This window comes from Clinocottus analis, unplaced genomic scaffold (genome assembly GCF_023055335.1).
Source record: "Clinocottus analis isolate CAN_PGR_092001 unplaced genomic scaffold, fCliAna1.0.p SCAF_7, whole genome shotgun sequence".
Classification (NCBI taxonomy): Eukaryota; Metazoa; Chordata; class Actinopteri; order Perciformes; family Cottidae; genus Clinocottus; species Clinocottus analis.
This window is the reverse complement of record NW_027176229.1, coordinates 11708559-11721260: the sequence shown is the minus strand read 5'-3', so window position 1 is coordinate 11721260 and position 12702 is coordinate 11708559. Positions and strand designations below refer to the sequence as shown.

Below are 12702 nucleotides of genomic sequence, written 5' to 3'. Positions count from 1 at the left end.
GCTGTGACGCCATCTGCGAACACACTCAGCCCCAGAGCTCCCTACAGGAGAGTGAGAAAACACATTGTCTCTGAAACACACACACACGCACACATAATGCGAGTCCTGCACATACGGCCTAAATGTAGCGGAAAAGGATTGCTTCTTCCAGGAAGACTCTCTTGAGCGAGGTTTATTATCCACACTGCCACAGCTCTGTATTACGGGCAGTGTTAGCCGAGGTAAGGTATTAGAGGCTGGAGCTCCTTACATGTCGCTCCTATACTATTCTCCACATGTCTAACGTTAGTTCCACAATGTTCACTCATAATCGTTTTTTGCTGATTCAACACTCACTTCATCTTCCCAAAAGAGCCTTATTTTTCATTTTTACAATGACCTAATGACCCGGTTTACTTTATTTAAAAGCTGACAGGTCTATAGGTGTTGTACTCTTGAAAAAAAAGACTAACACACTCTATTAAAATTCCAACAATATTGAGAAATTATGAAATGATGAGCTGTGAAAGCCAACACACAATGAAGCTTGGTAATGTCTCTCTGTACAGTTTATTTACATGATACTATTCTGTCGTAATGCTGGATAGCAAGATTATATGTAATACATAAATATCAACACAGTTTGTTGTTTTTTCTTTTTTTTGTACAAATTTGCATATAACTAAGAATCAGAAAGGAAAAACTCAAAATCGATACATACAGTTGTCTTTTAAATGAAAAAATAAAATATCCTTAAAGGGGGGGGAAAGAGGGAATTAACACGAGTCACAAACATACATGGGCTTCAATGGGTCAGGCAGCCATGAAAACACACTTTTGCACACGCTCACAAATATACACACACTCTTCTCTACAGTGCTCTAAAGCAGTCAGACCAATAGCTGTTAGACAGATGAGAAGTTACATCTAATCTTGGTATCTATTATTTTTCATAAATCTAGCTCTGGCATGCTCCTGTAGTTCTGTAAACATGTGCTGATAAACCGGGTAGGGTAGCTCCACAGACGAAAAGGTTGGGGAACCACTCTCTCTCTCTCTCTCACACACACACACACACACACACACACACACACACACACACACACACACACACACACACACACTCTGTTAGCGTATTTAAAAACAAAAAATAAAAATCATGGTTCACAAACCCTAATTCCACAAAATGCATGCGCTAACATCAGTACAATAATAATGTAAGAAAAAAACAAAATCAATAAAAACAGATTTGTCTCTCAGCAAATAAAATGTCTGATACCCTAAGTTGAGTGATGTCAAATATTTCAGAAACACTAATGCAGATGAAGAGTAACTCATGCAATTATCCCATTCATTCATGCTCCTACAATATTATCGCTTTAATTTCACCGACCAGGCTTGCAAGGGAAGGGGGCCATCCTTCCTCCCTGGTGACACATCAGCACACACAGCCCTGCACTAGGAGTCTGCGATTACAATATGAGCTCAGACCAGTTTGGGAACTTCTTTATCCATCACGTCCATTGAAAATTAGATTTAGTGAAACTTGAGTAATTGGTTTGTCCCTGTCTGGCATGATACCTCAAGCCATAATGGAAACAGCCTCATCACAATCAAACCAATCAGTCAACACAGACATGCTGATCAGAGGGTCACTGAGGCTGACTATCAAGATGATCCATGGTTCTGCTGGGGTCAAAGGGGGCTGATGAAAACAAAGTAAAAGAGAAGACAACAAAGCTTAACACAGCAGCTGTGAGGTAGGTAAAGCTAGGAAAGACAGAGACAAAGTAACAAAGCCCCTTGTGCATGGTGGGGGACAGTTGTACGGTTCTCCAAACGATGACCGACTCCAGTACCAACGGAGCACAGAACAAGAAGTTTAAAGTTTGAGGGACACAACTTGTGTGGACTGTTACTGTGTAGTCTGATGCTTTGAAAGACATGCTTGTGTCTGACATATGACAGGGTCTCAGTAAAATGGCTGTTTACGGTTTGGCACAAAATGGCGCCTGGTTTGGGTGAGAGGTGCACAGCATATCCTGGACAATTAGCTTGGGCTGCTCTTAATAAGACAACACATATTCTTAAAAATAAAAAAGGACTTAACAGCCGCAAAGTCACACCACAGAAAGTAGGATAAAACAAACTAATTAATTAATAAAAAAGAAGAGGAAAGTGATCATTCATGCAGCTCCCTCGGACAGGATCTTTAGATTTTTTTCTTCTTTTTTCCATCATTTTCTTGAGGTTGTAATTTTGTAAATCAAGTCCTTTCGATCCTCACTTCGCCACTCATGCCAGTGCTCTTTTCAAAAAGGTTCACACTCATTCTCCAGTCTTTGTCAAAGGTGTTGTCATTGTTGCTGCTTCTGTTTTGTAAAATCTATATTCTCTGGATCTTGTCAGCCACCACCACAGGATTCTCTTTACGGATCTTGGCGGCAGCTTCAGCCTTGTAATCATAGGGACAGTTGTGCTTGTCGGAGTACCGGTGGATGCCACAGAACAAGTTGCCACAGCGACAGTCAAACCCTGGAAGCACAAAGGTCAGGTGTCAAAGCTACATCAAGAGAGGTAAAAAACACTTTGTCTTTGCATCTATGACTAGTAAAACAGTCATCACAACCGGCATCACAGACAGTAATAATATGCGTTTGCATCAGATGCTCCTTCATGCCCTCATCTGCTCACCTGTAAGGCCCACCCTTTTGCGGCACATGAAGCACCTATTCTTCTTGGGTTTTGGGGTGTCCCCTTTGCCTTCTTCATTGCTGGAAGAAGCTACAGGAGAAGGGCTAGAAGCAGCAGGCTGGTTTACAACTACAAAAGAGAAAGACAACAGGAGAAATAAAATAAGTTTTAGTCATGTTGATCTTGAATTTGCAAGAGTAGGACATTAATAATGAAATTGTCTCCTTATCTCTAAATTGCCCCCTCTTTTTCTTGGCATAAAATTGTGCACTACACTGAGGAAGCCTCTGGCAGGCAGCATCCAATCTGAGAATGGCCTCTGGTGTAGAGGTATTTTTAAAACGGTTTATTTTTAGGCCTCCCCTCTTTTTTGGAGGCTGTAAGTAAAACCAACAGTTGGGTTTAAGGTATGCAGCGAAACATGAAAAATAAACTGTGGCTACAGTGGGTCCTGCATGGTGATGTTTGCCTTAAGAAGTCTGTATGTGAGCATTCATCTTCATGTGTCTGTTCTTTGCCTGTGTGTTACTTGTTTGTATATCGGCTAGCCTGTCGATAACTACATTTGTGTCTTAGTGAGTGTGTATGTCTTACCAGGCTCTAAAGGTTCTGGCTCCTCTCTCGAGATGCTCATTTCTGTCATTTGTTGGGTCACAGGAAGAGATCCTTGAATAGTTCTGAAGGTTCAAATTTAAAAAAAGGGAAAAACAGGACTCAGCAGGTGAAACAGAACCAGCAATTCTCACGTTCACCAATTACTAACGACCTTAAAAATCTTTAAAAAAAACAGTACTACTGACCTAGACATGTCTGGTGAGGAGGCAGGGGAGGCATCAACCTTGGCTAGACTGGCTTCTAGTCTCTTGATGGCTGAGGCCTCTAAGATAGGACTACCAGCGGAGCCTAGATGAGAACAGAGTATACTCCATTAGACAAAACAGTAAACAAAAACATTTGAAATCAATAAAAAATATGCACAATCATAGGTGGAAAAATGGATTGCATATCAAGAAAGCCCCAAACTGTATTAATGGTAAAATTCAAATACAATGAACTCATCTCATTTACCCCAGATCAATATTTTAAAATCTCTTCAGTGAACCTTTTTTTTTTCTCAAAGCTGTATTCAAGATAATCTCTCAAGGAAACTCGGTCCTAACAGGTTGCCAGTGTCGCAGTGTGAGAGAAAATCTAATGTTTGATCTTAGAAATGTTTAAAAGTAGTAAACACCCACATAACCTTGAACACTATAACGAAGAAAACAGCTGTCTTTCATTACCAAGAGTGGAAAAACAGAGAGGGAGGGCAGGAAGAGGAGAGCTGGGAAAGACACTGACTGGCCTGGAACTGGTTGTATTAAAAAACAATGTCTACACTTTCTTGAGTCCCTCCTTATCTCAAGCTGTAAAAATATGGTTTATAGTACATCTATTCTATAACACTGGGCCTCTGAAATTAATTGAGAGTGAAATCATTTATACTTTTTCTGAGACACAGACAGAGTTCTCCATCTCTTTTTTGTATGTGTGTGTAAACTAACTTACCCATAGGGCTGAGGGGGCTCATGCGGTCGCTGCTCTGCTGCCGTGTCAGGTGGTCCTTGTAGCATACGGAGCACATGCCATTGGTTCTTGGGTTGCCATAGAAACCGCAGCCTGTGGCACAAAGCACTGGGCTCTGGTTCGTCTCTTGGGCCATTGCTAACAGAACGAGAGAAGAGTGAGAATTAAACCGACAGACACACACAGAGCATTTCCCTGCACCAACACATCACTGTGAAATACAACTGAAAGCTACAATGTTTTCCATCAGGGGGCACATGCTCCTGTTAAGACGCTGCCAATGACACTTGGCAATGACACTTGGCTCAGAGATAACAGGCGTCATATTATGAACATTTGAAAATGACATGCTTGTCTCTTTTGACTTGCCCTTTAGCTTGAATACAGTAATGAACGCTTCGACACAGGAAGTCCAGAGAACAAACAAACACTTGCTCTGTTCTGCTTAGCACCTTGGCAGAAGCTGGATGCTGTTCTGTCCCACAGCTTTGTTCACTGTTGCGTCTCCCTTTTCTTCCTACAACCCCCCCTGCAGTTCTGGAACGGTTGGTATGGCTCTCATTAACATTTTACTCACCATCTATCACTTTTACACGTGTATAGTGCTTTAAGAACAACTTCACCCCCCCCCCCCCTCACACACACACACCCCCAAAAAATAATCTTATGATGTAGCATTACATAGTTGGCGGCACTTAGTTCATTCTTCATCACTAAAGGTAATTGTGTTGAATGCGTCGACACAGTGTCATGATAATTACATGACCAAAGATGACTGTTCACTATTACTAACACTGCCTCATCAGTCTTCCTCCAGATAGACACTGGCAGCATCTCTGCCACCAAAAGAACAAAGCACTTACAACAACAAACTGTTTGTACAAGATAGGAAATAAAATAGGTCGACAGTTTTAGAATTCCATCCCTCCCCCTGTGATTATTGCCCCACAAGACATTACAAAACCTCTCGAGTCGTTTCTCCCCACACATAAGTCCATAAATAAGTGTGTGTGTGTGGAACTTGGCAAAATGTGTAGCCCTATGACGCAGTCATACCGCTCTGCTACAATACAATACAACAGGAAGTTGTGTAATGGGAGGCGCTGCCTTTGAGGCAACAGATCAAAAACACCTTGATGAATGAACAGACAGGAAGTCCTAGATTAGCTGGGTACAAGGCCTGCTGTCTGCCAGTCCTGTCCTCGCTGTTTTACAAATCGTCTTTGTGACAGATACCAGACCCTCCAGAAAAGAAAACAACAAAGCCAACAACTACCAGTGCAGACAGCAACCGAACCATATTTCCCTTGTAAACAACCCTTGGCCCCGCTGTGCTGTAACATGGCAGCTGCTTGCTTGCGTTGTTGAAAAGCTCGACTACATTCTGGTCACGGACACAAACAGGACAGACGAGCTTAATGTTCCAGGAGAGGCCGGCGGTTGTTTAAGAACGTCCTGTCAGTTCACTCAAGTTGTCCTGGCCTCCCCAACAGACTAACACGTGCCATTACACCTTGAGCCCCCCACCCCCGCCCTCTCCTCTTTATCTACCTCCGCGCACTATCACTGACGTGTCAACAAAGGTTTTCCTTGGAAAAGCCCACAAAGACCGCATCTGCCTCTGAGTCATGTGTTTAACTGCTGACTGCTGAAAAATACAAGACACGACTGACCGAGAGGTTAGTAATGTGTAGCTGGACAGGAATATAATGTATATTACATATATACACACACATATATGTATATATATATATATATATATATATATATATATATATATATATATATATATATATATATATATATATATATATATAATGTATATTACATATATACACACACATATATATATATATATATATATATATATATATATATATATATATGTATAAATTATATATTTACAATTTGAGTTACATCTCCACCCCACACAGTCTTGGACAAGGTTTTTGAGTAAAAGCTGCTCCTCAAATGAATGATATTAATTCAAACTGGGACAGACTACATCACATCTGTTAAGAAAAACAACATGAAGGATAAAACAAAGAACATGTCAAGGACCATAGCTGTTAACAGATTGACCAGGACTGTTGACTTTTTGACACGAAGACACAATGGACAGTGTGACTCAGCTGTCACGTTAGGGCCCAGCTGTCAGACAAACAGCAGGCATATTAACCTAACCTCTACCAAGACATCTCACAAACCTGAGATAAGGTAGGAGGTGAAATCACACCGGTAGCCCACATATTCCCCATCTTTCAACATGGGATGAATAGACTACATAACGAATATTCGATGATTAAATTAGGTATTTTAAAGAGTAAAGCACACATGATGGTATCCATGACATACAACCGATTGATGTTTATGTTGGTGTCTATCACCATCTGGAGCTACTCATTTAACCACATTGTTTGATCATAAATACAGGACTGCTTCGTGAGCTGAAACGTCATAATATGACATATACAATGTATTGTAAAATACTTAACATCCGACAGGGTAAGTCAGGGGTTTTCCAGCCAACGGCAGAACACCAGACACAGTCATTCACCACCAACTTCCTTATACAATAACCTTAATACTCACAGCAATAAAATGTGAAAACTGATCTAAATTGTTCTGTTTATTCTCTAAGCGATGGACTCGACCATTGGACCCAGATAAACAACATAGCTGTGAAAAGCTCGAGCCAACAAAAGGGGGGTACTGTGCTCCTGTATCCGACAGAGGTTTAACGTTAGCTCTTATTTCAGGCCCTGCTGTGCTGAAAACTACTGAGTCACACTGAGGGACAGAACAGGAAAAAGCCCACTGTTTGGTTACACGCTCTGAAATTACTCTCTATAAAAGGACACAATGTTGCAAATAATCATCAGACGCCGTCCTGAAGGCAACAGCACTGATGTTTTCTGAAATAACCTATAGTCTAGACAGTGTGGTCTCTGCTCCCTTTGTTTCTTCTTTCTTCCTTTGTCTGCAATCTCCCTGCTTCCTGTTTGGACATCGTTCTGTGGCTCCCTCTTTCTCGCAACATTTCTACTTATTTCCGTTTTCTACGTGTTTTCAACGAAACAACGGGAACAACCTCGGCGATATAATCACACTTAAGTACTAAGGAACGACTTGGTGGGGCCACACGGCTCTCACCACCGAGCGAACCTGGTGTTCGCCAAAGCTAAAACTACCAACACCGGGGGCAAAGATGTACTGGCAGGTCGAGTAATGTTTATCTAAATGATATGTAGGCATTTCAGCGCAACTCTGTCGCTCTACTTGCAGATTCGGCTTATGATTTTTCTATTTCTAGACAGGAATTAGCTGGCTTTGGTTCCCCATCCCCCAGCTCGGGACAAATAGAAAAACAGAGACAGCGACCAGCACTAGCTAGCTCCCTCCCTTGTTTTCCCCCTAAACCAGACGGAGTCACGTTTGAGGGCTTGTGATGTTTCCAGTTAGGAGGAGGAGGTCGTGGTGGTGGTGTTGCTGGTGAAAACTTCAACAAGCCAAAGACCAAAACGCTTGTTTACCACACAATAGCACCACCACCACCACCACCCCCTGACCTTTCAATCCACCGGTAAAGGTCGCCGTGACCGAGCATCAGCTTAGTTAAACACCCCTCTTTTCGTTGTTTACCTCGTAAAGCTGAGCTCACTTCAAATTTCATCCTTAAGAAAAAAAGCAATAATCCAAGATCATCACCTGCTAAAAAACGACGAAGTTTCTCGCGAGACGACGGAGGAAAAGTGGCCGTTTGTCCTGGCAGAAGAAAAAAGGTCGCGGGTTTCAGGTCCGGGTCCTTTACTCTTTCTATCTGTGTGTCGTTGTCCTTCGCGTCAGACGGGTCTAGGTGGGTTTGCTTCTCCCTTCCTCGCCCTCCTACCTCTCTCTCTCTCTTCCTCTCTCCGTCTCCCGTTCCTGCTGGATGGATGTTTGTTTCCTTCTTTAGTAAGAGGAGTGGCGGATGATGTCACGGGTAAAACAACGTGTCGCCATTGGCTGACCGCGGAGCCCCCGAGTGCGATGTACAGTTAAGCGAGGCGATGGAGGGGGGAGGAAGAAAGGGGGATGAGGCTGTGCGCATGCGCGCAGTCAGTGTTGCGTTATTACACATCTATTCGTCATCCGCCTACAAGACCACGAATCTGTGTTATTGAGTAATCCGCCAATATGAATGCACAAATAAATTATAGTGCTGACATGACACAATGTAAATATCTGATTATAAAGAGGATGTTCTCCTGGGAAGGCCTTTTTGTACAATATTCCATCTGTGCCACCTAGTATGATTATTTATATCCGGGGTAAAAAAACAAATACAGGTTTATAACCACAGAAATATACAAGCCTGGGGGCGGTTGAATCCCTCCTCCCAACAACACACACACAAACACACACACGCACGCACGCACATACAAACACACACGCATACTTGTTTTGAGAGTGTAAACAAGTTTTTCTGGGAGGTAAAAACAGACAAGAACCAAGCAGTAGGAGAGGATGATACCACAATATCTACAACTGATACCAAGTCCAACTGGGATAAGGATCACAGATATATCCATACTTTTTCACAATTAAAATGGCTTAATGTGATATCAAGGCATATATAAGCCAGTTCTGAATACATATTCATACTTTGTGATTTGTCAAACTTAAAGCTTTTTAAACACACACACACACACACACGCACGCACACACACACACACACACACACACACACACACACACACGCACACACACACACACACACACACACACACACGCACACGCTTGTGTTGACGTTGAGAGTGTAAACATGTCATGTAGGAGGCTACAAAAGATAAGAGCAAAATGAGATCAAGAAAATGGTTGTAAAACACTTTGCATGCCCTGACGTCATGACCTCAGTAATGTTTCAGGGAAGTTGGGGGGATTAATCAATCTTTTCAGGTGTTACTGTTTACACCAGTTAAACAAAAATTGCGCTTTCTTAAATTCCAAATTTAAGCATAAAGTCTTACATCTAAGCATTTCAGGCTAAAACCATATGCTAATATATAACATTTCACATTTCACCACCAGAAACAATTCATTGCATTGCGAGGAATGACATTTTAATAATTTAATTATACAAAAAAATGTGAAAAGAAAACAGTTCCTGTGAATTTGAGTATTTCTAAATTCTTGACCACAGCCCTGATGGTAAACATACTTTGAGTGGTTCACTATCATGAGCTGGTTGAAATGTCACTAAAATTCTAACATTACACAATCATGTGAGTTTTTTTGTTCTATCAAATTTGACTTTGGTCTGCTGTTTATCTGCCACCAGATCATGTCGTACTGGCCTTGTTTTTGTGAAACCAGAAAACACCTCCCTCCCACGCAAATGAAGTGTCCTGTTTGCTGTATAGTTTGCCCTACAGGTTTAGCAAGTCCCAACGTATTCCCCCACCTTGTCAGTGTAACGTCACACACGAGCAGGCAATACCAGCCTTGTGGTGTGTGTGTGTGTGTGTGTGTGTTTGAGGGAACGTGCTGTCATCTATCAGTGAATGAATTCGTGGAAACTTAGAAGGCTGGAAGCTATTGCCTAATACAGTCTGTTCGCTCCAGTTCAAACCAGAATTCATGGACACTGAAAAAAGGTTCAGCCGAGTGAAAGTAAAAGTAGCTGCTGCTGATTTCCCCTAGCTTTTTTAAGGGGAATACACACAACACATGCACACATGCACACACACGCACACACACACACACAAACACACACACACACAAATGCACAAACTCATATATACACTCACACTCCACACTATAAGTGTACTTTTGTGTCTTCCACAAAAAATACATGAATCATAAACATATGTATTCACATTTATAATTGTAAGTAATTTATTATATCACAAGATATTAATGTTGTCTTCAGTTTCTTTGCTTTGACCCTACTGAGCTAATTTGCATACAATTTACAGCAAGGTATCAGGGGAGTGTACTCAAAAGCCAGGAGCATTATTTGCTGACTGAAGTGATGCTGTAATCTAATAATGTAATCAAATGATAGCAAAGGTTAAATATTGACAACCACTGAAAGGCAACTACATTCAGACAGAATGATTGTGAAAGCTCATCATGTGGCATTTTAATGCAAATCATCCTCCATGTAAGCAGGAGTAGTGGGTTCCTTTGTTGTAAAGAGGCAAGCTTTTCACATGCGAGTCAAAAAGGCAAAGGACGGGGGAGGTTAAGGGGAAACCAGGTCTGTGTTTTACACTGAGGTCTCTGTGTGTGAGGGTTGTGTTAATGCAGCCCTGTAAAGAGAAGCAGAAAATAAGGAGCATGTGTATGTGAAGTGTGTATCTGTTTAGTATGTGAGGGTTCATTTGTTTCAATAAAGGGAGGGGGCAGCTGAGGAGAGAGTGGGAGGTGTCGAGTATCATTACCCATCCCCCTTGCTGTCAACGCTTGGCTTCTATATGTATGTGTATTTGTAGGTTTTGGTACCAGTCCTGAGTATGTGTGTGTGTGTGTGTGTGTTGGGGGAGGAGGGGGTGATGTGTAATAGGCCAATCATTCTTTCGCACGACCACGACAGGCCCATGCGAGGAGCTGCAAGTGACAATCTTGCCATGACAAAGGATGCATACAATTGTCAGCATTGCTTTATGTTATGTTTCAGTCTGTGCTTGTGTGTGTGGGTGTGAGGATTACTTCTGAGAATCTGGAACAGCCTGTCTGTAGTTACTAGGCAGATATGGGCCTGACACACACGCACACGCACACATGCACACATGCACACACACACATGCACACACACACACACACACACACACACACGCACACACACACACACACACACACACACACACACACACACACACACACACAGATGCACAGCTTGCCTGTGTCTGGCGTCGGTGTGGTGAGACACTGTTGATAAAGGGGCTAGTGGTGGAAATGGCAGCTTAACCATTTACATAAGCTGTGTGTGGGGCTTGATAAGCCCCACAGTCAGGCTGACTTAAACCATTGCTTCAAAACTTGATCCCCCACCCTGACATGTCCACATTCAACTTTATGTGCAGCCCCTCATTAAAAGGGGCGACGATGTACGTGTGGTGTATGTGTGGTGTATGTGAAACATTTTCACGAACAGAGGGTGCCTGTCTGTTTGATTCTGTGGAGATCAGGGACAGCTTTGTTGTAAATCCTTGCTTTTTTCTGTTCCATTTACACTGTTGTTGCTGTAATTGTGGAGGAAACAGTAGGAGAACACACTGGAGGAAATGTGTGGTGTAAAATGCACCTGGTTCACATCTGTGCAAAAGTGCAAAAAGCAAGAGAGAGATTAATAGACAAATAACGACAATTGGATCAAATTAATGTGATCTGCTGAATCAGCACTGACAGACAATTTAATCTCTTACTTGTGCGGCTACACAACTCCTCTACATCTCTCATGAATGTCGTTCCTGGTTATTTCTAACCAGGGAGGAGTACCCCCAAACTCTTCCAGCACACACAAAATTGTCTCAACTCCCCTTTTTCCTTTCTCCCCCCTTCTTTTCACACACAATTCCCACCGTACATGGCTCTCGAGATGATTGTTGGGATAACACGACGCGTAAAATGTTTGTGTGTAAGTGTGGTTCTTGTGGAAAGTTGGTGCATATGTTTGTAATAAGTGTTACTACGTCTTCTGAATAATTAGGCGAGTTGCCAGTTATGAATATATGCTGCAGTGGGTTTCTCCTTTGCAGCTGATACATGAGACACTGTAGACTACATGCCTGTTTGAAGTGAACAAATGTGAACCCTTGCATGTGAGTTTGTGAAAGAGAGTGTGTGAGAGAGAGAGAGAGAGACTGTGTGTGCATGTAGGTGTGTGTGTGTGTGTGTGTGTGTGTGTGTGTGTGTGTGTGTGTACATGCGTGTGCAGCAGATGTCCTGTGTTCTGTTCTGTTCTGTTCCCCAGACTGGCTGGTCTTTGTTGCTGCTCCCTCGTGCAGATGGGCCTGGCCACGTGCTTCTCTGTCTGCAAGAACATGCCACGCCTTCACTGCTGTAATCTGTCAATTGCAGAGGCCAGATCCCGCCCCTAACAACACCCATAGTCTGTCAGGGTCCGCCTCCTTGCTTTTTTACTCACGCATACTAACCATGCTCTCTTTTTCTCCCTCACTCTCCCCCTCAAAGTCTATCTGTAGTTGTGCCAAGAACAATCTGCTACGAAATTGAGCGAGAAACTTCCTCTCGTCCTTTCATGTGAACCATCTCTTTTTCTTATTTCCTCTCTCGCTCCAGATATGTTCAGGGCTATGTGGAGAACTCTCCTTCTTGAAAAGTTGTATTTCTTCCTCTTCTTTCATACTGGGACCAACAGCCAGTTTTCTTGTACAGAAACAAGAGGAATTTAATGAAGGTGGGAAACAAGGGAGGGAGGGCACCAGTTTTGAAGCTAAGTTTTAAATGATGGAATCATTT

The 12702-nt window shown here is 42.4% G+C and overlaps 1 protein-coding gene across 3 annotated transcripts; it reads right to left on the bottom strand.

Moving 5' to 3' along the window:
- Window positions 1-539: 539 nt before the first annotated feature.
- zfand5a (zinc finger, AN1-type domain 5a) lies at window positions 540-8211 on the bottom strand. Of its 3 annotated transcripts, none has more exons than XM_068566799.1 (6): window positions 8126-8211; window positions 4219-4374; window positions 3474-3576; window positions 3268-3350; window positions 2674-2802; window positions 540-2514 (listed from the first exon to the last, which is right to left on the bottom strand). In XM_068566799.1, the coding sequence occupies exons 2-6, from the start codon at window positions 4370-4372 to the stop codon at window positions 2366-2368; spliced, it is 618 nt and encodes a 205-aa protein (XP_068422900.1). In that variant the 5' UTR covers window positions 4373-4374; window positions 8126-8211; the 3' UTR covers window positions 540-2365. The 3 variants fall into 3 exon arrangements, with proteins under 3 accessions (XP_068422900.1, XP_068422897.1, XP_068422898.1); XM_068566796.1 differs by having other exon boundaries at window positions 7879-8197; XM_068566797.1 differs by having other exon boundaries at window positions 7945-8196.
- Between the last annotated feature and the right edge of the window lie 4491 nt (window positions 8212-12702).